Source organism: Salvelinus alpinus, chromosome 8 (assembly GCF_045679555.1).
Source record: "Salvelinus alpinus chromosome 8, SLU_Salpinus.1, whole genome shotgun sequence".
Classification (NCBI taxonomy): Eukaryota; Metazoa; Chordata; class Actinopteri; order Salmoniformes; family Salmonidae; genus Salvelinus; species Salvelinus alpinus.
This window is the reverse complement of record NC_092093.1, coordinates 65,469,739-65,497,325: the sequence shown is the minus strand read 5'-3', so window position 1 is coordinate 65,497,325 and position 27,587 is coordinate 65,469,739. Positions and strand designations below refer to the sequence as shown.

The 27,587-nt window shown below is 44.9% G+C and overlaps 2 protein-coding genes across 3 annotated transcripts in view; both read right to left on the bottom strand.

Moving 5' to 3' along the window:
* Nucleotides 1-2,930: 2,930 nt before the first annotated feature.
* Nucleotides 2,931-10,833, bottom strand: pdia4 (protein disulfide isomerase family A, member 4). Of its 2 annotated transcripts, none has more exons than XM_071414708.1 (10): nt 10,512-10,833; nt 8,816-8,978; nt 8,400-8,605; nt 7,977-8,115; nt 7,537-7,742; nt 7,241-7,399; nt 4,712-4,863; nt 4,400-4,556; nt 3,954-4,187; nt 2,931-3,741 (listed from the first exon to the last, which is right to left on the bottom strand). In XM_071414708.1, the coding sequence occupies exons 1-10, from the start codon at nt 10,588-10,590 to the stop codon at nt 3,326-3,328; spliced, it is 1,911 nt and encodes a 636-aa protein (XP_071270809.1). In that variant the 5' UTR covers nt 10,591-10,833; the 3' UTR covers nt 2,931-3,325. The 2 variants fall into 2 exon arrangements, with proteins under 2 accessions (XP_071270809.1, XP_071270808.1); XM_071414707.1 differs by having other exon boundaries at nt 8,816-8,996; nt 10,512-10,805.
* Nucleotides 10,834-11,140: 307 nt separating this feature from the next.
* The window catches only part of LOC139582325 (polycystin-1-like protein 1), a 41,268-nt gene continuing 24,821 nt past the window's right edge, over nt 11,141-27,587 (bottom strand). Inside the window, exons 38-61 of the mRNA XM_071412317.1 lie at nt 27,432-27,518; nt 27,044-27,251; nt 24,470-24,576; nt 24,039-24,258; nt 23,241-23,414; nt 22,971-23,157; nt 22,612-22,750; nt 22,140-22,439; nt 21,902-21,986; nt 21,529-21,726; nt 21,308-21,426; nt 20,702-20,812; nt 20,460-20,583; nt 20,233-20,316; nt 17,875-18,038; nt 17,280-17,514; nt 15,687-15,791; nt 14,337-14,477; nt 14,122-14,256; nt 13,636-13,890; nt 12,802-12,963; nt 12,506-12,646; nt 12,177-12,295; nt 11,141-11,972 (exon numbers count right to left, since the gene is read on the bottom strand). Of these exons, the coding sequence (XP_071268418.1) occupies nt 11,414-11,972; nt 12,177-12,295; nt 12,506-12,646; nt 12,802-12,963; nt 13,636-13,890; nt 14,122-14,256; nt 14,337-14,477; nt 15,687-15,791; nt 17,280-17,514; nt 17,875-18,038; nt 20,233-20,316; nt 20,460-20,583; nt 20,702-20,812; nt 21,308-21,426; nt 21,529-21,726; nt 21,902-21,986; nt 22,140-22,439; nt 22,612-22,750; nt 22,971-23,157; nt 23,241-23,414; nt 24,039-24,258; nt 24,470-24,576; nt 27,044-27,251; nt 27,432-27,518 (4,159 nt within the window). The 3' untranslated portion in view covers nt 11,141-11,413. The remainder of the gene's footprint in view (nt 11,973-12,176; nt 12,296-12,505; nt 12,647-12,801; nt 12,964-13,635; nt 13,891-14,121; nt 14,257-14,336; nt 14,478-15,686; nt 15,792-17,279; nt 17,515-17,874; nt 18,039-20,232; nt 20,317-20,459; nt 20,584-20,701; nt 20,813-21,307; nt 21,427-21,528; nt 21,727-21,901; nt 21,987-22,139; nt 22,440-22,611; nt 22,751-22,970; nt 23,158-23,240; nt 23,415-24,038; nt 24,259-24,469; nt 24,577-27,043; nt 27,252-27,431; nt 27,519-27,587) is intronic.

Genomic DNA, 27,587 nt, shown 5'->3' with positions numbered 1-27,587 from the left:
TGACTTGCTTATACAAATGTGGTTTCTAATGACAATTGAGATGTACAAACTATGGCATAAGGGGACGACAAGCGGATAAGAGTCCATCCGTAATTTCTATTAAGACATTAATGAGGGAGCTAGGACTGACGTAGTCAATATAACTATTTGTTCAGCACTTTTGAAATGTACTGAGACAGAATTCAGAACATGGGCAGTTCTTACAGTGTACTCCCTGTACAACAAGTCAGAACCGTAGGATAACTAAAGGGGGCATATAAGCAGACAATGAAAGCTCTTACCATATTCAATTATTACATTTATCTTAAACAGGTTATAGGCTACATGTGCACCACCAAGTTAGAACAGTAGGAAAAATTAAGAGGTTAAAATAGACCAAATTATTAGGGTGAGGCACATTGAAATACCTTTGGGTGTTTGTCAAAAAAGATACACATCATATAACACTATTTGACACGTTAAATAAGCTTTTAAATTTACACCTCAAATAACACAATTCTATTACAGAATGTTGTGTGTGCTGAATTTGCACGTGCAAGCCAAGCGCCACCACTACTATCAGTAGCACTGTCAAAGCTGTACAACAAAAGTTAGTAAACAAGCATACACCGGCCAAATTATTAGGGTGAGGCACATGGGCTACTAACAGTTTACTACACAACATACACTTAGTATTACTTTCTTAGCTACAGGATACATATCTCCCTGGCATCCTACATAATTTATGTAGCAGCATTTTTGGCCTCACGTTGTTGTGATGTGCTTGAACAGGAAAGTGGCGCAGCGGTCCTTCGTGGGCAAATTTTGTCATCAAAGAGAAAGATGCCGGATTTACAAATCCGAGTTGAATGACCATTCAAAATGTTTTGAGCTGTTTATTTCCGACTTCCCAGTTGCAATGCTTGCAGTTAGCCACTGTCACCTATCCTTACAAATGACTCATTGTTGAATTTACGATCTCCAAATTGTTGTGTAATGTTTATGTCCAATGGCCGATGAGCACTGATACATTTTATCTATATTTTTTCTTCATTATTTCTCTTCATATGACAAGGATTAAAAAGGATTTGCCAGTAGACTTGATTCATGATGACTGCTAGCTAAGATTGTGAAAGTAAGATGTTGACATGGACATCAGTCCAATCAAAGCTACTGTACATATGTGATTTTACATAATTTCTGTGGCCAATGACCCTGAGCCTTCTTGGAAGGGCACTTGTAATATAACTCTATGGCAGGACCCAAAGGGCTGAAATGTTGGATGTCTACCCTTTCTAAGCACTTAAGCTTGGCAATTGCGTAAGGTCCCCATGAGTGACAGAACACTGAGCCAATCACGGCGCAATGCTCCTATTTTCTGCTGGCCCGCCCCACCACCACAGAAAACACTGAGCTAGGCTGAAACACCTGCATTTCGGAGCTTCCTTACTCAAGAAAACAAAAAAAAGAGACCATGTTTGTATGCGGCGTTATTAACTCAATTATATACTTTTTTACATTGTTCGCAAACATTTCCGATATGTGACACGTATTAATGCCAAAATACATGCAAAACAGGCAAGCCCCCCCCAAATATATATTTATATGTTTTTGCAAAAAATGTGGGTCTCAAAACAGGTGGGGCTCTGCCTTTCTCAATGTCATTGAGAAAACAAGTGTCAAAGATTTTTTTCCTCAAACATGCTTTCTGAATTTAAAAGTAATCCTCGAAGTAATCTAGTTCTTCAAAAGTATCTGTAATCTGATTACAATAGTTTTGCTGGTAACGTAACAGATTAGTTCATTTTTTTGTAATCCCTTACATGTAACAGATTACATGTAATTTATGGTCGGGGAGTAACGGATTACATGACCCTCCCCCTGATTGAAATGTAAAAACATGACCATCCCCCATTTTCCATCAGGTAACAATTGTGTAAATTTCATCCACTCCCTAAAGGAAACATGAGTGTTGCCATTCTATATCACACATACTAACAATCTGAAACCATGTGTGGACATTGTACAATTAGTGAGAACCTCATATCACATTTGTATATATATCTACTGTACACCGTGCAAATTGGTTGTTTCAGTCATGTCTTTGGTCACATTCGTGTGGGTCAAATAAAAACACCTTAATGATTGGTTGACAATAGAGTCTCACGCAATGCAGGCGTTCCCTGCAGGATGAACTTGAATAGCGACTGCAGTCAAAACGTCATCTTTGATCACATGATTTTTGTAAAGTTAATGCAGTTGACATGTTGGTCCAAGTTGTACAATTTTTTTATCCCCAAAATAGGTCACCACCTTTCAAATTGATCCACTCGAAAACGGCCATTGAGATGAGAACATGCAAGACTGCACTCTGTCAGACGGAGTATCTGTGCATGTGCAAGTTTCACACAGCAGCTATGATACCAAAACAGCGGAGAAGTTTAGCGTCGCTCTTCAACCCTCCTGGTTGTTGCAGATATTGACTCACTAGTTTATGTCGTGCATCTAGGTATTCTTGCAGTCTACCTTTAAACCTAACCTATGACCTGACCCATCACCTTATGCATTAATGCCCCACAGTTGCAGGAATGGACATCCCCAAAAATGATACAACACATACATGGAGCCTAGCCTCCCACACATCTGTCCAACACTAAAGCTAAATGTTTTTATAAAACATAGTAGTAAAGTGAATCTAAAAACTGAAACTAAAATCAATTAATCTTAATAGAATATAATAACCTCTATTCAGGGGATGATTTAGACGGGGTGCAATTAGTTCAGGTAGAACAGAAAACCAGCAGGCTCTGGACCTTGTATGGTAAGAGTTGAATACTCCCATCCTATATAATAGGACAGACAACATTCCTTAATTTTGCTTTCACCTATCCTGTCCTCAGTACAGCTGACAAGGATAAGAATTATGCACCCCACCACTCAGTACACACAACTACCACATCAGTTCATGCTTTATTTAAAAAGGCTTAGAACTCGCAGTGCTTACATGCTTTTAGACATGGAAAACAAAAGCAGAATCTCTTGATTTGATCAGATTTCTTTTTAGATTTTTTTTATTTTACATCTGGTAAATCAGAGAAACTCAGTAACAGCCCTCTGTGGGGACACAAATCAACTCCGACCCCCTAAACACTAGGCCCTAGTGGAGATCTGAGAGGGTTGGATACATATGGTGGTAGCTCCATCTTGCACATAGGTGGCTAGGGTGTAGGGGCTAGGAAGGGTTGATTTGGAATTGACAGTCTTCCCTCGGCTCCTCCAGGGCACCTAGAACCTGTAGTCTCTACACTGGCATGGTTAAAGTTCTTGCCTACTCAGAAAGAGATTTTTAAAGTTCATCTTTGCTCTGTGATAACTTTGTGGCGTGCTGTTCCAAGAACTTACTAAATCCTTCTATGGTTCTATCCCCACCCTCAAATTTGATTGGGCTCTGCTTGCTGTTGCTAGGCGCAAAGTAGATGGTAGGGAAGCCCTCTGTTTTGTAGCTGTCGTGAGGCACGTCGTTAGCCGTGGCATCCATTTTGGCAATGACCAGGTTCTTCTCGTTCTTGTATTTCTTGCCCAGGGCGGTGTAGTCGGGGTCCAGCTTCTTGCAGTGACCACACCACGGGGCGTAGAACTCGATCAGGACGTCTTTCTTGGTATCCATGACAATGTCGTCGAAGGTCTTTCCAACCACTACCTTCACAGGGCCTTTGTTGTTCTTGGGCACCGGCTGGGATTTGATGACAGGCTTCAGTTTGCCTACAGAGCGAGAGACAAGAATGGACAGACATGGTGACCAATGGACACTAATGTATAGTCCATTACATGATATTGGCAATGAAGACCTGTCACATACTGATTATATTTGGCTGGCTGCAGACAAGGTACTCAACTCAGGTTAATATGTAACTCAATACAACATGTTGTGGTTTAAAGTCCTGACATTTTATAACAATTGCTGTAAAGCTCACCTTTCTTGAAGGCCATGATGAATTCCCTCAGCACCTCAGAGTCAAACTCCTCAGGCTCCATGGCAAACTTCTTGCCACCATCTCCCAGAATCCCCACATTGACTTCCTCCCCGCTGTCGCTGAGCCCCAGGCTCTTCAGCTCATCGGAGTAGTCCTCCTCATCAGCGATGGCAAAGGTGTATTCTGGGAAATCCTTGGCCACCTCCAGAACCTTGCTCCTCCAGAATTGGGTGGCTAGAACAGAAATAGAAGGGGTTATCAGACATGAGGCATGAGATGAGCTCCAATTAACACCGCCAAGGTTCTCCAACCGCCGGTCCTGGAGGAGAGCTACTGGTAGTGCAGGCTTTTGTTCCAGCTCTTCAGCATGACAAGGTATTATGGAAGCTACGCAGCTTTAGACAATATTCACACAACCTAGGAAATATGGGGTTGAGGACACTTGCCTTTCCTGAAGTCGAAGCTAAAGTCCACACCGTAGTAGACAACGACCAGCGGCCTCTTGGTGTAGCGTTTAGCGTCGTTGCTCTGTTTCCTGTGACCCACCAGTGGCAGGATGTGTTTCTTAAAAAAGTCCTGCACCTCAGACACCTCTGTGGAGTCCTGAAAAGGAGAGATAGGCCAGGCCAGGTTATGAGAACATCTTACAACATTAAACATGCACAAATCATTTCAGCATTTTCTTAGGTCAGGAGAGCATGCTTCATTGAAGTCTACCTGAGGTTAGACAAACGCACAAACCTTGTGGACAGACTTACTTTGATGGTGAGTGTGTGTGAAGCTTTCTCGTACTTGGACCTGAACTTCTCAGGCTGCACCATGACGACCTGGCCGGGGGAGGCCTTGAGGAGCTTGGCCAAGTCTGAACTGAAGGTATGGAGGAACTTGAAGTCCTCTCTAAGAACATGACCTGGGAGGACAGATAGGAGGGGAACACGGAGTACAATACAATCACTATTGATCCCTTTTAGAAAGCCTCACCAGGAGAGAAGGAATTTCCTATACACCCTCAATACTAAACATATAGCATGCTATGTATAGTCATACGCAGGGTTCGTACAGACCGTGGCAAGTCAAATTCAAGGACTTAAGTATTTTTTCAAGCACTAATATTTATTTTCAAGGACCATCAATTTGTAAAAGTTCATCCCCACAACCTCATGGGGAACCTTACAAGTTCTACTCAATAATATGTTGTTTATAGGGCTGTCCCAGACAAAAAAAAAAACATTTTTAAAAACGTGGAGTTTTCTATAGACACACCCTATATGTTTGAAGAAAATCAACTATACTGTAGGTAGGCTACTGAGCTCGTCTTATGCTTTAAGCACACTGATTAAATAATCAAGACACACAAATGACAAGGAGCAAGATCAAGATAGCCTAACCAGAAGAATATATATATATATTTTTTTTTTTAACTGTTCCCGAACCTCTTCCAGCTGGCCTTGGCAGAGTCTGCCAGTAAGCTCCTGAAGTTACCAGTATGTCATGTCTACAACAAGAGTCATCAACCTTTCCCATTTAGAATGCCAATTTATCTTACCATTCCTACCAAACTGCGTGCCAGTTATGATTGTCATATGCACATTTCCGTGGAACAGTTCAATTTAATTTATAATAAAGTCTTCGTATCTGAAAATCATCAAGTGGTTAATCAAAATTCTAAAAGTAAATTCTATTGCCAACAATGTAAAAATAGCCTCCATAAAGCCAACAAATAGAAACAGTGTAGCTTGCAGGTAGAAAATACTCTGATAAAAAGAAATATCCTATGAATCACATTGGCCTGTCTACAAGGAACTTTAAACATTGTATCAACTATTAACTTGGTCCAGCCTGAAGCTGGTGCTAGCAAACTTGCAATACTGTATAGAATATTCTTGGCCCTCAGTTTCCTGTGCCAGTGAGCTCTGGACTGACAAAGCTGTAGGCTATTTGTGCAAGGGATAAGTAAATCAGGTGGGCCTATTTTATTATGTTTCCACCGGATCAGAGCATGACACCCACCCCCCTTTCCCATCGTGCTGAGTGGTTATCAAAAGAGCTGGAAAGATTTTACAAATTGACAAGTTCCTCAACGTAGTCTTAATGCATGTAAAAACAGATTGATTACGTGCCGTTTGAGGTGAAGAAAAACATTTGAGAATTCACCATCACTGTGGAGCTTAAGACAATCAGAAATACTATCAGATGTGCAAATGTATAGGCCTACATTTTACGCGCAGGCCAGGTAGCCTAGGCCTACTTCTATGGGTAAACTGGTACGCATCCTTACGCAACATTGACAAGAGCACTGTCCTAGCTGAATCAGAATTAGTTAGGTAACATAAATAAATAAGATGTTTTATTTACTTTCATAATATGCTTATGTGAAATACTTGTCATTAGAATGTCTCTTTTTGGACTATACTGTCGGCAGTTGCATTTTCCTTTCTTCTCTAGGGAAAAGTCACTTGGGGCCCAGAGAGGGGAGAGGTCAGGCCTGTCTTTTACATGTCTGGTAATATGCAGAATATCAGAATGGAACATTGTCTTCATATGTGAATGTATCTGTTAAACCATGTGAAGGGCTCCACAATGTCTGTACGCCAGTCACCCTCCTTTTCCCATTGGGGGGAGTAGTATGGCAGTGTCTGGAACCATTGTATTACCCCTCTGATGTTGCATGAATCTTGAGATAGGAGAGTGACTTCTAGGTCATATACTCAGTGAGCTTGTCCAGGGAGGGAGTGTATTTGAGATGGAAGTATCTAGAATTGACATATGCCATTGGATGAGGTAATGTTTTGGTACTATGAAGTACCAAGAACGAGATGTAAATGAATGAAAAAAACTTGTTCCTCACAAGTGTAGCCTAGGTTGTGCAGTCCGCAAACTAAGTGTCCATTCAGACAATGAGAACGGTAAAAAACGAATAATTGAATACATTAACAAATTACTGTAACCAAACAAACATTGTAGATTAGAAGTGGGAATTAATGGTAAACGTACTACTGGTGAGCCATCCTCGCAGCCTCTGCAATGTATTAGTCCACTGAGACAGGCATGAATCACAGGTGTCTCGTTAATTTATACATACGGAAAATATTCAGACCCCTTGACTTTTTCCACATTTTGTTACATTAAAACCTTATTCTAAAATGGATTAAATAAAAGTACCAACTTGAGAAAATGTCAGATTTTCAAAGTATGCCAGTACCAAATTCAAGTACTTGAAGCACCTTGTGTGAACCCTGCACTGTGTACACCAAAGCATTGTTAATTAAAAATGATTGAATACTTACAGGCCTCTAGGTAGAGGTCGTAGGTCGTAACCTGGTCCGAGGAAAACACACCCACTATGACAGCGTCGTCACCATCTTTGATAAACTCTGACACCTGTTTCACCATCTGCACCTGCTTGGAGGGAGGCCCTGCCTGCTCGCTCATATAGTCAGCGATTCCTACACAGAGAGAACACACAGAATAGTTAGAACACTTGGCTATATCATTACAATGGGACACGTACTAAAATCCATAATGTTAGCAGATATATTTAGTTATTGGGTAGTGTCTGAAACAGTCTGAAGTGTGGACATACCACTCTTCTCTCTGGGTCCGTTGTAGTCGAAGGCCTTCCCCTTCCTGAAGATCTTGAGGGTGGGGTACCCCGACACCCCGAAACGGATGGCGATGTCCTTCTCCTGGGTGGCGTCTACCTTCGCCAGGGGGATGGGAGGAGAGCGCTGGCTCAGGTCCTTGGCTGCCTTCTCATACTCTGGAGCCAGCTGCTTACAGTGGCCACACCTGGAGGGACAGTTAAAATAGCACCATAACGCTTCGTTAGGCAGGAACAACAGTCATGAAGCTTCATATAAAGCTATTTTAATCACCTCCACTCCTTTACTAGATAGAAACCACAAAGGAAGTGATAGATTTCATGCATCAGACCAGTGCAGATGAAGAAGAGGAGACAAGGACATGAAGTGACTAGATCATTGAGAAGCATCCTAAACGTTGTCTGGAGGTGGACTGACTGACCATGGGGCGTAGAACTCCACCAGGATGATGTCAGCGTTGTTGACCACATCGTCAAAGCTGTCCTTGGTCAGCACCAGGGTTGCCTCAGGAGGGGGCTTCCAGTCTGGCTGGGCCACCTCCTTCACTTGAGCCACAATGGCTGAAACACAACCACAGTTCCCACATTAATAGTGTTACTAAACTGAAACTGGAAGGGGGTTGCAATCCAGTCCGGCTGGGTTACCTCTTTCACTCGAGCCACAATGTGATTGTGTTTCAGTCAGTTATAACATTACCAATGCTACTGAAGTGAAACTAAGATAGTAGCCTGTGTACCAGTCCGTTTCCGCTTTAGTCAAACAAGGCCAAGATGTACTAGCGTAGTCAAATACAGAAACAGAGACAGCCAGGCTACCAGCTCAGTCTTGTTAGTGGTTGTCCTACCCTGCTCATTCTTGGCTCCATCATACTCCACAGGCTCCCCCTTCTTCATGATCTTGAAGGTGGGATATCCCGACACCTCAAATCTACTTGCTAAGGAACTGGACTTGGTCGCATCCACCTTGGCCACAGGGATTGGGGGGTCATTCTCTTTCAGACTCTGGGCGATCTTCTCATACTCAGAAGCAAACTGCTTACAGTGGCCACACCTGGGAGAGGGGAGAACAGATTAGAGAAGTGTCAATCAAGGGGAAAATGATTTCAATGGTGCATATATCCCATGCATTTGAGATGAAGGCCTTCCGGTTTTCACACTGCATTATCAGCTACCAAGAGCCGCACAATAGATGTGGATGGACACGTCGCCAATGACTGACAAATATTGACTTATTGTCAACTCTCCCTTTACGCAAACTTACCATGGGGCATAGAACTCAACCAGCACAGTGTCTTTGCCCTCCATGAACGTGTCAAAGTTGTTGTCGGTCAGGACCAACACTCCGTTCTCATCCTTCACCTCTGTTCCATCATCTTCATCCTCCTCATCGTCACTGTCATCAACCTCATCGACTTCTGCTACATCTGCAAACATTGATAACACTGAAATCCACAGAACGTATAGCAACAAGTCAGGACAGCGCAGTTGGGTTTGCGTTGCAACAAAACCTAGCTCTCAAACCCTGGGGAGCTTACAGCAGGCCCACCTTTTGGGTTCTCAGCTGAAAGCATGGAACATACAATGAACTAAAATAAATGCAACAATTTCTAAGATTTTACTGAGTTAGAGTTCCTTCAACTGTATGAACTGTAAATTGAAATAAATTCATTAGGCCCTAATCTATGGATTTCACATGACTGGGAATATAGACATGCATCTGTTGGTCACAGATCCCTTAAAAAAATGGTAGGGTGGATCATAAAACCAGTTAGTATCTGGTGTGACCATTTCAGGATCTCATCACAGTATCTCTGCATTCAAATTGCCATTGATAAAATGCAATTGTGTTTGTGTTCGTTGTCCATTGCTTATGCCTGCCCATACCATAACCCCACCGTGGAACACTGTTCACAACATCGACATCAGCAAACTTCTCACCCAAACACACGCTGTCTGTATTCTGCCCGTTACAGTTGAAACGGATTCATCTGTGAAAAGCACACTTCTCCAGCATGCCAGTGGCCATCGAAGGTGAGCATTTGCCCACTGAAGTCAGTTACAACACCGAACTGCAGTCAGGTCAAGAACCTGGTGAGGACGATGAGCACATAGATGAGCTTCCCTGAGACGGTTTCTGACAGTTTGTGCAGAAATTCTTTGGTTGTGCAAACCCACAGTTGTATCAGCTGTCCGGGTTGCTTGCCAGACCATCCCACACATGAAGCCAGCTGTGCTCCTGGGCTGGCATGGTTACACGTGTTCTGCAGTTGTTTGGACATACTGCCAAATTCTCTAAAACCTTGGAGGCGGCTTATTGAAGAGAAATTAACATTAAATTATCTGGCAACAGCTCTCCTGACATTCCTGCAGTCAGCATGCCAATCGCACACTCCCTCAACTTGAGACATCTGTGGCATTGTGTTGTGTGACAAAACTGCACATTTTAGAGTGGCCTTTTATTTTCCCCAGCACAAGATGCACCTGTGTATTGGTCTTGATATGCCACACCTGTCCCGTGGATGGATTACACTGAGTACAGTAATTGTATCTTTAGTATTAGAATTTTTTTTCATTCCTATGAGAGTTAAGTTCCAAATCTTTCCAAAACTGTATCGCGTGCAAGGTGTATTTGCGTTTATACTGAGCATTTGTGCAGCGTCGGGGCACTTTCCTCACAAGGTTAAATACATGGGATGTCCAATGACCCAATGTTATGCAATGGAATTAGTCATGATAAGAGCTAAACAAAACCATGCTGTAACATTACAGAGTGCGCGTGCACGCACAACATTCTATAAAAGCTAGCCATCAGTTAATAATTAGCTAACTAGTTACCCAACTAGCTCGCGAATACGAGCTGACTGGCTAATTATAACGACAGAAGAAGCCAGTTAACTTGCGTGTACACGACCTGGCTAACTTAATTCATTACTAGTTAACGTTAGCTAGCTACTTACCATCTTCTTCACATTGGATAACAGTGGCAAAGTGGGCAACGCCAAGCAAGACAATTAGCAGCAGCGCTATCTTTCTCATTGTCAGGTTTTCCAATGGGATGCTATCCGTGTAACGAGTGAGACTTCTCCCTTTAAGCTAGTAACTGATAAATATAATCAAATGTGTCTATTATTAGCAATCTCTGTAGCGCTTGATCATTCCTGAAGTGGCGTTAAACTGATCTTTGTCTTATGGTTTCATACAAACTAGAAAGACTTCAGAAACCACGCTCCCCACCTCCTGAAATTGAATTTGTCTGACTTGCCACGTTCTAATTGGCTGTCATCGTCGGTTTTCCTCCAATTGCGTACCGCCACTTAATTCCTGGATCCTGTACGTTCGAGGGTGTCATTGGATACTTTACCAATTGTTGTAATGTCATTGGACTGAATGGACTACTGTTTTTCAACAGTGAGTGAACATAAAACAAGAAAAAGTTGTACTAGTACTTTTGATATCAACAGGATCATGAAGAGGTTTATTTATTTATTGTGCAAGGAGGTCTCTGGATTGCTGCAACAATGCAACTGTCCTGTAAGCATATTAGTTGGTTAGTCAGTGAGCCATGTTGTAATGTTCATTCTTTCAAGAAACAGTGTGCGCTCCCCTCACCCTATCCTGCACACCATTTATTTGAGAATGTATTTTACACACCATTTATTTATTTGTTTTACAACCAGGGCACATTGTTAATTTAATGTTTTTGAAAATAGACATGGTGACACAAGCAGTGGCCTACTGAATACTTGTAAATAAGCCTGATTCCCTCCACACAGAGTATTTAAACATGTTTTTTTCAAAATATCCCTCTTGAATAGCATATTGATGAAGATAATTCATTCATTAGACTCGCCATACAGTGTTAACCCCAGCACTGTCTGACTGTCCCTAGGAATCCCTCCTCCTCTGGCTCAGTCTCCGGGCACCCATGGACCATAACCTCCACCACAGCCCTGTGTGGCCCTCCATGGCCCTCCACCACCCCAGAAGCAGTGGTATATCTGGAGCTGGGCCCCTCTACTGTAGCCCATTGGGTGTTTCTGGGACTTCTGTGGCTCTTCTTACCAGACCGACCGACAGTGGTCCAGTGGCTGATCTGATTCTCCAGAATCACAGTCTTAACCAGCTGATTATCTATCCAGCCTGTTAGGCTCTGGATCTGAGGCATGTTGTCCCATGTCCGAGCCTCAGCTAGGTGCACCGAATCTGGGGAGGAGAGGTAGCTTGGCCCCCCTATGGAGGTGGAGCTCTGGAGGTTTCTGTCTGATGGGTGCTCTCGGGAGTTCCTCCCTGGTGCTCCACAATGCAGGGGACTGCCGGATGTCCCTACCCTACTTGAGAGTCCCCCAGCTGGGGCTGGGGTCTGCCTCCTCTGGCCTGACTGCTGCAGATGGTGGAGGGTCTCCAACTCAAGCTGAGACCTGGGATGGAAATAAAAACAACTGGTTAACAACCCAGGCCATCTGAGTGACTTAGGGCTATGCTAGCTAACTGAGCTAAAGCCTAAACATAAACTCAAATAATCAAGTAGTCACTGGGCGAACATAGTTCAGTGAATCACCTCTGCCATTCTATGGCAGGCTCATGCTGTTTTTGATGTGAATTATATTTAGTTGTGGTTTTACCTGTAGTGGTGTGCGTCAGGTGAGTGTTCCCTGGAGGTCAGTGGGAGATTGGTGATGTCAGGGGGGTCATTGAGAAGTGTCTCTTCAGTCATGTGTGCTGTTTCACTGGCAGCAGAGCGCTACAAAAGAAACGCACACCCTTAAAACTGTGCTGGAGTCAGAGACAGCTCATGAGATGGTGGCCAGTTCAAATTGAAAGTGGGACATGTCTAAGTAACTCAACCTAGATTGCTTCACAGAGGCTTACATATTCAAAGGTTATGCCTAAATCATATATACACTGGCAGGTTGGTTCAGACAGTGTGGGTGAGACACCCAGGTGTGCCCACCTGTGAAGCCAGGCTGGACGGGCTCTGGGTGGGGAAGAAGATATCTTTAGGAGGTAGGGTGTGGTGCAGACTGTTAGAGAAGGCATTTAGTCTAAACTGCAGCTCATCCACCAGGCACTCAAATTCCTCCAGGTAAAAACTCTGAGGAGAAAAAAAATATATCAGCCAGTTAACCCCTTCCATACCTCAATCTAAACCACAAGGTTATTCTCTGCTTTCATTGACAGTCAAAGCAAAGCAGTCCTATCTTCAAAACTATCTTTCAGACATTAGCATGGACGTCAAAGGTCACTCACTCTCCTGTGGGCATGGCTATCTGTCCATCTCTGTCTGCGTTGGCCAATGAGCACAGCCGCCCGGTCCCTGACGTAGCCAACCACGTCACAGAGAGTCAGTAGGCTCCTCCTCCTACCAGCTAGTTTAGCAGCTCTCACTAACGAGGAGACGATTCCAATCAACTAGAGACAGACAAACAGACAGGAGCAGAGGGTTTACAGCAGACTGATGTAGCTTGCTAGGGCTGGATAAAGCAACAACAAAGTACAGGGTGATGTATACACACAGTACTGTAGGGTAGACTACGTGTATGTTTGTTGTCTCTGGATCGCCTGGGAAACGAGTTGATTTATGTCAAGGATTTTATCAAACACAAATGTTTAAAAACAGTATTATAAAAAGTGTTTCAAAACTGTCACGACTTCCGCCGAAGTCGGCTCCTCTCCTTGTTCGTGCGGCGTTCGGCGGTCGACGTCACCGGCTTTCTAGCCATCGCCGCTCCATTTTTCATGTATCAATTTGTTTTGTCTTGTCCCTGCACACCTGGTTTTCATTCCCCAATCAATCTACATGTATTTGTTCCTCTGTTCCCCATGTCTTTGTGTAAGATTGTTTGTGTTACGTGTTTGTTGTTGACGCGCCAGACTGGTTTGTTTTTCCCGTGGTATTTCACAAAGATGTTTATTGTTAAACATAATTATTGTGACTGTTTTTGCGCGTTTTGCACTTTTGCCTCAATAATGTGTGCGCCTGTTCACAAATCTCTGCTCTCCTGCACCTGACTTCGCTACCAGTACGCACACACCTGACAAAAACAGTATTATAAAAAGTGTTTCAAAAGGTTTAATGAGTACCACTGCTGTCCAGGCCACAGTGAGGGTGAGACAGAGAGCTCCATGGTAGAAAGACAAAGACAGGCTGTTGGGGCTGTGGAGCTGGTGGGGCTGAGAGGCCATGGGCAGGGAGGGGGCCCTGGAGCCCAGTTGGCCCCTGGAGAGAGACAGGAGTGTGAAGACGGAGTGGGGCAGGGAGCTGGACCCCCAGGACCTTCTCAGGAGCAGCAGGTTTCCCACAGAGGACAGAGCCACCAACAGGACAACTCCTGACAGCTGGGGAGAGAATAGAAACGGTACAAACATAAGCACACACTCTAGAAACATAATGACCTCTTGAATTTTAACCAATTCACTTTTACCTGAAGTACTGAACTGTACTACTGAACTGTTACTTGAAACTTCTTTTAAAAAAAACATTTAAATTAGGATTATTATATTTTAAATAGTTTCCATGCGGACTGTTTGTAGTTAAGGTAGAAGGTGCTGTGTCTGTGGGTTGTTTACCATTGGCCAGAGGAGTCTGGAGAAGGCGAGTCTGAGTAGAGTCACTGAGGCGGCCATGGTTCTGTTAACCCCCGACAAACACATACACCGCACCACCAGGAGGAAGAGCAGTATGCCACGCAGTGTATGGGTGTGCTGGAGATACAGAGGCCTCATCAACATCATCATCATCATCATCATACACACACACACACCTCACTCTCTCCCATTCTCACCTGTTCCCAGGTAGACAGTAAGCTGACATCCACATGCGTCCTGAAGTCGTGTCGCTGCAGCAGGTCAACGACCTCCAGAGTCAGAATGGACTGATAGATGTAGTAGATGTAGTACACCAGGGTTACCAGGAGTATACTGACCTGGAGGGAGACAGAGAGGTGTTACCAGGAGTATACTGACCTGGAGGGAGACAGAGAGAAGGGTTACCAGGAGTATACTGGCCTGGAGGGAGACAGAGAGAAGGGTTACCAGGAGTATACTGACCTGGAGGGAGACAGAGAGAAGGGTTACCAGGAGTATACTGACCTGGAGGGAGACAGAGAGGTGTTACCAGGAGTATACTGACCTGGAGGGAGACAGAGAGAAGGGTTACCAGGAGTATACTGACCTGGAGGGAGACAGAGAGAAGGGTTACCAGGAGTATACTGACCTGGAGGGAGACAGAGAGGTGTTACCAGGAGTATACTGACCTGGAGGGAGACAGAGAGAGGTGTTACCAGGAGTATACTGGCCTGGAGGGAGACAGAGAGAAGGGTTACCAGGAGTATACTGACCTGGAGGGAGACAGAGAGGTGTTACCAGGAGTATACTGACCTGGAGGGAGAATGAGAGGTGTTACCAGGAGTATACTGACCTGGAAGGAGACAGAGAGAAGGGTTACCAGGAGTATACTGGCCTGGAGGGAGACAGAGAGAAGGGTTACCAGGAGTATACTGACCTGGAGGGAGACAGAGAGAAGGGTTACCAGGAGTATACTGACCTGGAGGGAGACAGAGAGAAGGGTTACCAGGAGTATACTGACCTGGAGGGAGACAGAGAGAAGGGTTACCAGGAGTATACTGGCCAGGAGGGAGACAGAGAGAAGGGTTACCAGGAGTATACTGACCTGGATGGAGACAGAGAGAAGTGTTACCAGGAGTATACTGACCTGGAGGGAGACAGAGAGAAGGGTTACCAGGAGTATACTGGCCTGGAGGGAGACAGAGAGAAGGGTTACCAGGAGTATACTGGCCTGGAGGGAGACAGAGAGAAGGGTTACCAGGAGTATACTGGCCTGGATCGAGACAGAGAGAAGGGTTACCAGGAGTATACTGACCTGGAGGGAGACAGAGAGAAGGGCAAACTGACCTATTATTACTAAACAAACAGAAAGAAATTTCTACTGAGAGAAATGTTTGTAGGGTATAAAGTTCAGTGTGGTTTGCTTAGGACTGAGTATGAAGAGGCTAGCTTGATCACAATCAAACGATAAAAAGAGAACTCAGACAACTACAGTGAGCAAACCCAGATTTACAGAGAATGTATTGCTGTATATACTGTATGAGAGAAGGGAGGGGGTTCTCTCTCACCTGGAGCCAACTCTGGGGGTCTCTCAAGTATCCCAGCATGCCTTTCTCTCCAGCAGAACAGATCTGGAGGACGAGCTGGACCAGAGAGACGAGGAGGAAAATGAGCTGGAGAGGAGAGATGAAGGCAAACAAAGCTACAGCTCATATTCACCTTCAGATATCATTGGCCTTCATGTCTGAGATAAGACTAATAGAATGGGCCTTTGTTCTAGCTCAGCTCACAATTCACTGCTCACAGTTCATTTCTCACTGCTTATTGCTAGTAGTCCTGTGTGACAGTGGATGGAAGACCAGACCCTATCTGACTGAATGTGGGGGGTTGTCGTGGAGGGAAGAGATCAGGGGTGGGAAAACTCCTGCCCGTGAGCCCATTCAATTTGGGCCGCAGGAGGTTTGAGTAAACACATAATATACAGTACCAGTCAAAAGTTTAGACAACCCTACTCATCCAAGGATTTTTCTTTATTTTTAGTATTTTCTACATTATAGAATAATAGTGAAGACATCAAAACGATGAAATAACACATATGGAATCATGTAGTAACCAAAAAAGTGTTAAACAAATCAAAATATATTTAATATTTGAGATTATTCAAAGTAGCCACCCTTTGCCTTCATGAGGTGTTGGAATGCATTTCAATTAACAGGTGTGCCTTGTTAAAAGTTAATATGCAGACTTTCTTTCCTTCTTAATGCGTTTGAGCCAATCAGTTGTGTTGTGACAAGGTAGGGGTGGTATACAGAAGATAGCCCTATTTGGTAAAAGACCAAGTCCATATTATGGCAAGAAAAGCTCAAATAAGCAAAGAGAAACAACAGTTCATCTTTACTTTAAGACATGAAAGTCAGTCAATGCGGAAAATTTCAAGACATTTTTAAAGTTTCTTCAAGTGCAGTCGCAAAAACCATCAAGCGCTATGATGAAACTGGCTCTCATGAGGACCGCCACAGGAAAGGAAAACCCAGAGTTACCTCTTCTGCAGAGGATACGTTAATTAGAGTTAACTGCACCTTAGATTGCACCCCAAATAAATGCCTCACAGAGTTCAAGTAACAGACACATCTCAACATCAACTGTTCAGAGGAGACTGCAGGAATCAGGCCTTCATGGTTGAATGGCTGCAAAGAAACCACTACTGAAGGACAGCAATAAGAAGAAGAAACTTGCTTGGGGTAAGAAACACGAGCAATGGATATTAGGCCGGTGGAAATCTATTCTTCGGTCTGATTAGTCCAAATTTGAGAGTTTTGGTTCCAACCGCCATGTCTTTGTGAGATGCAGGGTAGGTGAACGGACGATCTCTGCATGTGTGGTTCCCACCGTGAAGCATGGGGGAGGAGGTGTGATGGTGTGGGGGTGCACATTTTAGATTGAAGAATCTAAAATCCCAAATATATATTGATTTGTTTAACACTTTTTTGGTTAGTACATGATTCCATGTGTGTTATTTTATTGTTTTGATATCTTCACTATTAAAAATCCCTATGTGGCCGTCAAGCCAAACGCTTTCCCACCACTGGGCTAGATGTTAGGGGATATGGTAGAGGTTAGTTAGAGGATGGGGCTAGGGACTAGGAGTGTTATGATGTTACCTGACATGCCATACTGAAGTAGTCCCACACAGTAGGTGAATGGTAGACCCTAGCTGACTGGACATGGGCGGAGGTGTGCAAAGCTCCACCAGGTAATCTCTCGGCCATCAGGTTCACACTGTTGAACAGGTTGGTGGGGGGGCTGTAGAGGGTGAACTGGGTTGCCGTGGCTACCGTTAGTCTGTCCAGCCAGCCAGCGGACCTCAGGGATTCTAGCCTGGACACAAACTCTGACCTGGGCGTTAATTAGAGCAGAGAGGACAGGATGACATCAGCAACATGGCTTATGTTATCATAGACTAAGCTCAGGTGTGTGTTGTAGAATAGGGGAACAGACATTTAAAAAAAAAAAATCCTTTATTTAACTAGGCAAGTCAGTTAAGAACAAATTCTTATTTACAATGACGGCCTACAACGGCCAAACCCGGACGACGCTGGGCCAATTGTGTGCCGTCCTATTGGACTCCCAATCACGGCCGGTTATGATACAGCCTGGTGATACATACATGATGTGAAAAAAGTTCAAGTCTGTTTACTCATGTACATGGTAGTTTCTTTGAGATAATGGTGCTGAGTGGTTGTGTTGTGTTCTGACCGTGTTAGACCCAGTCGTACTGTGGTCCCAGTTCCTGTGTAACACTGGAGTTGACCGCAGAGACGAAGTCTGACCTCCATGGGTAACGCCATCCCAGAGACGCTTTCACGTGGGGGATATGCCGTGAGGCATTCTGGGAACAAGGTCGCCATTACAGGAGGCACCTGAGGGGAGGTCAGAGGTTAGTTATGGGTTCACCCAGCAGGATACATTTAGCTATCAAACACACAGACAATAACTTCATTTTCTAGTTTCTAAAGAAAGTAGACCACTCACAGCAAAATTAAATGTGGAATACATAGACATTGTGATAGTTTGCACAGACAGTAAAATCTGAGCTGTACTGCAATACTGTGTATGTAAAACCTACATGTTTCAAGCAGACCATCATAGTCCCTGTGCCCAAGAACGCCAAGTTAACCTGTCTAAATGCAACAAGCTCTCACAGTCTCACATCAGAATTTGACATTCATCCACGTTTCTGAAATGCCAAATTTCGAAGTTGTTCCAAACGTAAAATATCGAAGTGTTTAAAGTTAAGTTTAGGCATTAACTCCAAAATATTAAGGTTAGGTATTAACTCTGAATGGTGAAGGTAAGGGTTAAGGTTTGGGATAGGCCAAAAACAACTTTCTATCGCTGTATTCGAACATGCAACCTTTGGCAAAACCGAAACCTACTTGAAGGTAAGAGTGCTCACCGCTGCCCCTAGTGGCCAGTTACCATGTCATCTCCCGACGTCCTCAGACATGGATGGTCGTCGAATACTGACTTGTATCATGGGTCACCTAGCTGCTAAATGACTATCGCCCCATAGCACTCACATCTGTAGCCATGAAATGCTTTGAAAGACTAGTCATGGCTCACATCAACACCATCATCCCAGAAACCCTGGACCTACTCCAATTCACATACCACCCCAACAGATCCACAGATGACGCAATCTATACTGCACTCCAAACTGCCCTTTGCCACCTGGACAAGAGGAACACCTACGTGAGAATGCTGTTCATTGACTACAGCTCAGCGTTCAACACCATAGTGTCCTCCAAGCTCATCACTAAGCTAAGGACCCTGGGACTGAACGCCTCCCTCTGCAACTGGATCCTGGACTTCCTGACGGGCCCCAGGTGGTGAGGGTAGGCAACAACACATCCGCCATGCTGACCCTCAACACGGGGGCCCCTCAGGGCTGCAGATTTAGTCATGTACTCCCTGTTCACCCACGACTGCATGGCCGCACAAGACTCCAACATCATTAAGTTTGCCGACGACACAACGGTGGTAGGCCTGATCACCGACAACGATGAGACAGACTATATGAAGGAGGTCAGAGACTGCCTGGACAACAACCTCTCCCTCAGTGTCAACAAGACAAAGGAGCTGATTGAGGACTAAAGGAAACAGAGGGCCGATCGCGCCCTCATCCACATCGAAGGGGCTATAGTGGAGCGGGTCGAGAGATTCCTCTGTGTCCACATCACTTAGGACCTATCATGGTCCGAACACACCAACGCAGTTGTGAAGAGGGCATGACAACGCCTCTTCCCCCTCAGGAGGCTGAAAAGATTTGACATGGGCCCTCAAATCCTCAAAAAGTTCTACAGCTGCACCATTGAGAGCATCTTGACTGGCTACAACACCGCTTGTATGGAAACTGCTTGGCATCTGAATGCATGGCACTACAGACTGTAGTGACTATTTATATTGACCAACTTTTTATTTGCACTGGCTCTATGCACACTCAGTGGACTCTACCCACAGACTCACACATACTACACTGACACTCCAACACACACACATACATAGACTACGACTACATACGCTCACACACACAAAACACACACTCACACATAGACACACTTTCACACTCTTTGCATACACTGCTGCTACTATGTTTATTGTATATCCTGATTGCTTAGTCACGTTCTACCTCTACCTACATGTATATATTACCTCAACTACCTCTAACCCCTGCTAATTGACTCGGTACCAGTACTCCTTGTATATAGTCTCGTTATTGTTATTTTATTGTGCTACTATTTCCTTTTGTATTTTTTGAAAAAGTTCTTACTTTTTAACTATGCATTGTTGGGAATGGGCTCATATACGCATTTCGCTGTAAAGTCTACACCAGTTGTATTTGGCAAATGTGAAAATGTAATTTCCTTTGATTTGAATTCCTCAAATACACTCCATGTTGACTACACTACCCCCTGCTGGTGGACAAGTGAACCTGCAGTTTTACAGAGGGTTAAAAAAACAGAGTAATTCCTAGCCATTTAAACGTCAACATTTAACAGTCCCCAGTGTTTTTCCGGTCAGTTAAATGGGATGTGTCCATTCCCCCTGGTTTACCTGGCATTGGGATGCGTTGGAAACATCAATCTTCCTCAAGATGGGCTCTCCTATCAGAATACATGTTCCCTGGACAGCACCTGCCTGTCATGAGGGGAGATAAAGAGGGTGTAAAACACATGCGATGACTTACACAGGCAAACGCACACAGACACACACTCTCACACAGACACACGCAGGCAGGCAGGCAGGCACGCACGCACGCACGCACACACACACACACACACCTTCCCAGTTGCTGATATGTTGTTATACCAGGTGTCCCAGTCCAGACCATCCAGTACACTGGTTAAGGTCCAGTTCCACCACTCCTCATGCGTTTGGATGGACAGGAAGGGGTTATGTGGGCTCCTAAATTTTGTTGAAAAAAATTGTTTCATATTGATCGTGAAAATGTATACATATGAATATGCTAACAACAAGCAACAAACTGCGGATACAAGGGATAATATTCCTGTTCCACTCCTACCTGGTGAACTGTGTTCGGACAGCATGGTTGAGGTGATACTGGTCTCTAAAGGAGCTGCCATAGGTTACACACAGTAGGAGGAACAGCATGGAGACACACACTGCCATCTCCCTATGGAGGGAACAGACTGGGTCAGAAACACACTGCCATCTCCCTATGGAGGGAACAGACTGGGTCAGAAACACACTGCCATCTCCCTATGGAGGGAACAGACTGGGTCAGAAACACACTGCCATCTCCCTATGGAGGGAACAGACTGGGTCAGAAACACACTGCCATCTCCCTATGGAGGGAACAGACTGGGTCAGAAACACACTGCCATCTCCCTATGGAGGGAACAGACTGGGTCAGAAACACACTGCCATCTCCCTATGGAGGGAACAGACTGGGTCAGAAACACACTGCCATCTCCCTATGGAGGGAACAGACTGGGTCAGAAACACACTGCCATCTCCCTATGGAGGGAACAGACTGGGTCAGAAACACACTGCCATCTCCCTATGGAGGGAACAGACTGGGTCAGAAACACACTGCCATCTCCCTATGGAGGGAACAGACTGGGTCAGAAACACACACACATACACACACACACACACATACACACACCTGAGTGTTTTGCGGATGAGTGTTTCTCTCCTCTTCCTCCCCCCTGTCCTCCTCAGCTCCCCAGAAGTGGGTGGGCGTACCAGACGCAGATACCGAGCCCTCTGACGGGCCGCAAGCACCTGTCAATAACACAGCAAAGACTTTTCTTAATATATTCTTAAATAATATAGAGTAAAATCCAGAGCAGTTGATTGTCTGTTAGAGAAGGATGATGTTGTTACCCTGTCAAAGTGTGAGTATCTCTCCTGGGGCGGATGAGGAGGGCTGAGCAGGAAGAGCTCTGGGACACAGGAGCCATCTTGGGTCCACAGTTTCAGAGTTTCTGCCTGAAACCCAGGAAACCCAGGAACTCCTGAGAAACTGGAGAAGTCCGGACGCTTCCTGCGCCAGAAGGAGACCACCACAGCCACGGCAAGGATCTAGAAAAGAAAATCAAACAGACCAATTCCATCAATGTTTTTCTGAGTAAATTATTGACGGCAACCACTTTTGGTTTGCAAAGGTTAGCTTTATATTTGTGTTTGGCTGGGTTTGGGTTAAGTTGGGGTTCATGCTAGGTTGGGTTTGTGTTTTGTTCGTTGGGGTTTGGTTTACCATGGCTGGCTGGATGAGGAAGACACAGGAAAGCAGGGAGAAGAAGACGGAATGGATCCACAGTAAAGTCTTACTGCTGCTGAACCTAACATACGCACACACACATACACACGCATCCACACGCATGCACACAAAAACAATAACGCCCTGGTAAATAACTTGTACCATGTGTATCACTTGTAATCATTTGTATCACTCTTTAATACAGTATGATAGCTACCTTGTCTTATGTACTAACCCGATCCCCAAGACGATAGTGACCACTAGAGAGGAGAGGCCCAGGGCCAAACACAGTACCCAGGCTAGGAGGTGACTCCAGCGGGGTAGAGGGCTGAGCCTGCCCCCTAAGCATCTGCTGGTACTGTTGCCCACCTGGTTGTTGCCTAGCAGTTTGGGGCTATCGTTGAGGTTACGATCCCTCTCCTTGCAAACGCTGTTGTTGTCTGGGACACTGTTGCCTAGCAACCTGCCAAGCAAGCTGTTGTCAAAACCACTGGAGTTGCAATCTGAGGAGACGCTCTCCTGGGTCAGCAGATCCCTTACCAGATCCTGACTGCCCCGTATTACCAGATCTCCTCTTTGAGTTACCAGATTCCTATTCGGCACTGAGCCCTGAGACATGAGAGATAGAGAGAGGGACATGATACCTAATATTAAGTAAACAAATATAATATCTAAGAGGTAAAATGGAAATCTAATAGAAGCCAAACACATATTTTCCCAAATGTGTGTAAGAACAGGAAGAGTGTGTCACCTCATATTTCTTCCTCCAGGCCTCCTGTGCCCACTGCTGCAGATTGTTCCAGGAGAGAGAGTCAAACACACAGTCACTCACGATCAGCGCATCAGCTTGGTGGAAAGAGAGAGACAGAGAGATAGAGATAGAGAGAGCAGAGATTTATCACTTGACTCCCTCACTTTCACCTGTTCTCAACCACCCACAAGAAAGAACCATAGCAAGCCATAGTGAGTGCTTGCATGTGTGTGTGTGTGTGTGTGTGTGTGTGTGTGTGTGTGTGTGTGTGTGTGTGTGTGTGTGTGTGTGTGTGTGTGTGTGTGTGTCTTCTACCTTCTATAGAGTAGATGTCTGGCAGTCTGACCATGTCCTGTTTGATCTCTGACCTCTTTACTCTAACCTCACGCTGACGGAACAGGAAGGACAGCGCGGTCGCTACGGGCAACACAGCCAGCGCGCTGAGCAACCCCGTTGTTAGGGAAACGGCAGACACGTCGATGATGCCCAGCTCTAAGGTGTACTGGAACAACACACAGCATTATGGGCAGTGTAGTTGCCCATAATGACAGATTGATTGATTGATTGATTGATTGATTGACTCACTTGGTCGTCGAGGCCAGATATGAGTAACGTGTTGACACACATGTACCCCAGCAGCAGCAGCAGACACACACTGAGGCGCTGTGTGTGAGTGAACACACTAGGGGAGGGACCACTGTACACAGACAACCACAGGTGGAAGTCTGACAGGTACTCTGACAGCTTCAGATACAGCAGCTACACAAACACATGACATAACAACACATGACAAAATAACATATTAAGAGCAGATTACATAACACATGACAAAATAACATATTAAGAGCAGATGACATAACAACACATGACAAAATAACATATTAAGAGCAGATGACATAACAACACATGACATAAGAACATCATTAGACAATGAGTTTGTGTGTGTGTGTGTGTGTGTGTGTGTGTGTGTGTGTGTGTGTGTGTGTGTGTGTGTGTGTGTGTGTGTGTGTGTGTGTGTGTGTGTGTGTTCATGTTTTACTATACTTGTGAGTACCAGAAGTCCTCACAAGAATAGTAAACCAACTAAAATTAAGAGAAGTGAGGACATTCTGCCTGCCGGTCCTCATTTGTAAAAAATCTATTTCAGTCTTAGTTTAGAATTAGGGTTAGAAATAGGGTTAGGGGTTGTTAGGTTTAGGGTTAGAAGTAAGGGTTAGGTTTAGGGTAGAGGGAAAATAGAATTTTGAATGGGAATCACCTGTTGGTGTGAGAGTGTGTGTGTGGTGTGTGTACGTGCGTACACGCGTGTGTGTGTGTGTGTGCGTATGCTTGCGTGTGGCATGTGTGTACATGTGTGTACATGTGTGCATCCAGGTGTGTTACCTTGGTGAATCCTGGCCCCTGATCACAGACCCTGAGTCTCCTCTCCACCTGTCTGTCACCCTCGTCAACAGCCAACCAGCACTGGCCTAGGAACAGCCAGCTCCGCCCCTTGCCCTTCACCTCACACACCTCCACCTGTCTGAGGTACCAGGTGGGGGAGTGGCCAGTGTTATCATGCCACAGGTGCAGCCCCCACAGAGGGCCCAGACTGTCTACAGTACTACAGAGAGACACACACAAACAGTGACATGGTATTAGTACGGGGGTGTCTCTGTCTCTGTGGCTACAGCTGCTAGGGAGGGAGGGTTTCACATGCTGGCTGGCCTGGCTGGGCTGACTGATGACACAACAGTTCTCATAGTAAACAAAAACAGAGATGTATAGTAGTGCATTGTAAAGGCGGATACTGTAGCTGTAATGTTGTTTCGTACCTCAGTATAAAGGTGTTCCTGGAGTTCCTTCTGAACAGAAGGCATTCTGGGTCATGTAGTTGTCTGGTCTGTGACGCCCCATCCTCCCCATACAGCACGATATGGACCTGACACACACACAAACACACACATCAGACAATTCTGCTAGGTTTGCTCAGAAAAATGTATGTAATGAGGTGAACATGTTGTAATAGTAACTTGATAAATACAGGTTTTGTGTGTATTTGCAGTGTGTATTTGCAGTGTGTGTATTTGTAGTGTGTGTGTGTCTGTCTGTGCCTGTGTCTGAATGAGATATGAGGGTAAAAGACAGTATTACACATTCAGGTGGCACATACACACAGAGACTGACACACCAAAACATAAGGATGAAAGGACAGGTCTTATTACTAAACAAAAACATGTAACTATGGACTTTATGGAGTTAACCCCCCTACTGTTAGTGTGCCATGGGATCTTTAGTGATCACAGAGAGTCAGGACACCCGTTTAACGTCCCAGGACACCCGTTTAACGTCCCAGGACACCCATTTAACGTCCCAGGACACCCGTTTAACGAAGCACTGATCTAGCTAAGATAAGCAAAAATACAGATGGGCAATCCCATGCTATTTATTTATAGCCACTATGCTGCATCGTTTGGGCTACAGGTGATAATACTTATTGCTAAATAACACACCAGCCTGATAATATGGACCAATATGTTGTTAGGCTCATTTTTGGAGGGGAAAATTATATTTGAATGGTGTCACCATCATTTTATTTTCATACATTTTGGAGAAGAAAAGTCCCCAGAGCTGCGTTCAGTGCAAAAAACCTAATGCAACGTTTAATTAAACGGAAACAGTGCTTTTCAGAACGACCAGTTGAAACACGGGGAGGGGTTAGGTTGTGGGTTCACAATGCACCGCTGCCCTTCAAATACGTCACATTGCTTCAAGCCATAACCCGTCACACCCACCAAACGGAGCAAATGTAGACTACCTCAAAGTCTGTTCAAGAACGTTGAAGAACGTTTTGGGGAAACGTGCCGGAGCTGGTGGTGGAACAGAGCATGGAGCTGAACAGCATGGAACGTAAGAATGCAGGTAGGAGCAGACATGTAAAAGCTAATGTTGTTCATTATGATGTGAAATAATTTACTTGTTCCATTAATTCCCTTAATTCCAACTCTAGCAGCTGAACTGTCAGCCATGAGGGCCAGAGTGACAGCCAGTGAGAAGGAGGTGACGGCTCTTAGAGAGGAGCTGAGCATCACCACTACTGAACTGCAGCTCCAGAAGAACAAGGTGGAGGAGCTGGAGAAAGACAATACAGGTAAAGCACCACTATGTATGAATATGAAGATGTATTTGGTTCATCCAACAGAAGTACCAGCAACAACTCTACAAACAAAACAAATGTACTTGATAGAAAATGATGAGTGCGTTGACTCTCCTGTGTTCACAGACAGACCAAAGGTGGCCTTCTCTGCTGGTTTGACAGATTCAAATGGTGTAGGACCCTTCAATACTGACAGCCCACTGGTCTAGAGGTTTTTTTTCAGGGTTTTTTACCCTTATTTTACCAGGTAAGTTGACTGAGAACACATTCTCATTTACAGCAATGACCTGGGGAATAGTTACAGGGGAGAGGAGGGGGGATGAATGAGCCAATTGGAAGCTGGGGATGATTAGGTGGCCATGATGGTATGAGGGCCAGATGTGGAATTTAGCCAGGACACCGGGATTAACCCCCCTACTCTTAGTGTGCCATGGGATCTTTAGTGATCACAGAGAGTCAGGACATCCGTTTAACGTCCCATCCGAAAGACGGCACCCTATACAGGGCAATGTCCCCAATTTTGACCAGAGGAAAGAGTGCCTCCTACTGGCCGCCAAGTAAAGTCTTCACCAAGATCAGCAAGGCCAACAACCCAACTACAGGTACTGACCACCAGACCTGTGTTAGCTGCATACATTAGCTGCACTTGATTGAGCTTGCTTTGTACAATGGAACCCATGGGATAGTCCCAAAAGTGTAAACCCCACCTGTTTGGCACTCCAGACAGGCTCAATTATACAAACTGAATCCAGCAACAGGGTAGTATTACTAACAGTGCCTTGCTGATGTCTCCCTGCTTCTCCTCTGATGCAGGTATCTTCACAGCACCAGTGAGAGGAGTCTACTACATCACATTCACTGCCATCGAGCTCCACAATGACCAATAGATGGCTGTTTACTTTTACCACAACTTTTACCACAAGAGAATGATGTATAATAATGACTAGGACGAGGGGTATAATGAGTACAGGAAATGTTGAACTTGTAGTGCATTTGAGGTGTAAAAGGCATCTGAAGTTTGTCATTTCCACTTTGAAATTTCAGACTTAATTTTCCCTTACGAAAAATGTATTAACCCCTACAAAAATGTCCAATGGGGTGAGAGAAGGATAGGGGAGGACAACGATAGAAGGACATAGAAGATAATGGGACAGGGGAGAGGGAGGGAGAGAGGGAAGGAAGGAGAGAGTATGGGGAGAGGGAGAGAGGAAGAAGGGAGAGTTCTGGAAAATGGGGGGAAAGCGTACTATACCTTGGCGGTCATGCTGGGTGAGGAGCGGAGGCCGGTGTGTATAGTAACAGAGTAGAGGTGTGTGTCTGAAGGAGCGTTATCAGATAGGTAGTAGACTCCCTGGTTCCTCTCTGAGATGAGGTCAGCTCTCTTACACACCACCATGCCCAAAGCATACAGACACACACACACCACACACACACACACCACCGTCACATCACTGGGGAGACTGAGGGAAGAGAGATGGGAAGGGAGGGGAGAAATAGAGAGAGAGTGAAAGGGGGAGGGGTTGATGAGGGGAAAAGAGAGAGACATATTATGGCAAAATACCATAATTAAGTTGAACACTCATACTTCCCTCTTTATGAACATTGAAATGACAAATCCGCCATCCTGTGGTCTGACTGACCTGATGAACTGGGCCAGGTCTGCTGAGTCATCATGGCTGCTCTGGATCTGCTGCTGGACCACGGTCAATGGGCTCAAGTGCCTACAGCTGGAACACACACACGTGTTTGCGTCCGTGTATACAGAATGTGTGTGTGTGTGTGTGTGTGGGGGGGGG

Bases quoted from the DNA above. Each gene is read 5' to 3' on its own strand.
- pdia4 (XM_071414707.1), bottom strand. From the start codon at position 10,590: ATGAGAAAGATAGCGCTGCTGCTAATTGTCTTGCTTGGCGTTGCCCAC. The intron at 7,400-7,536 runs GTATGTCCACAC...CTCTCTGTGTAG, and splicing joins CGGACCCAGAGAGAAGAGTG to GAATCGCTGACTATATGAGC. The intron at 4,557-4,711 runs GTAAGTCTGTCC...TCTCCTTTTCAG, and splicing joins CACACACACTCACCATCAAA to GACTCCACAGAGGTGTCTGA.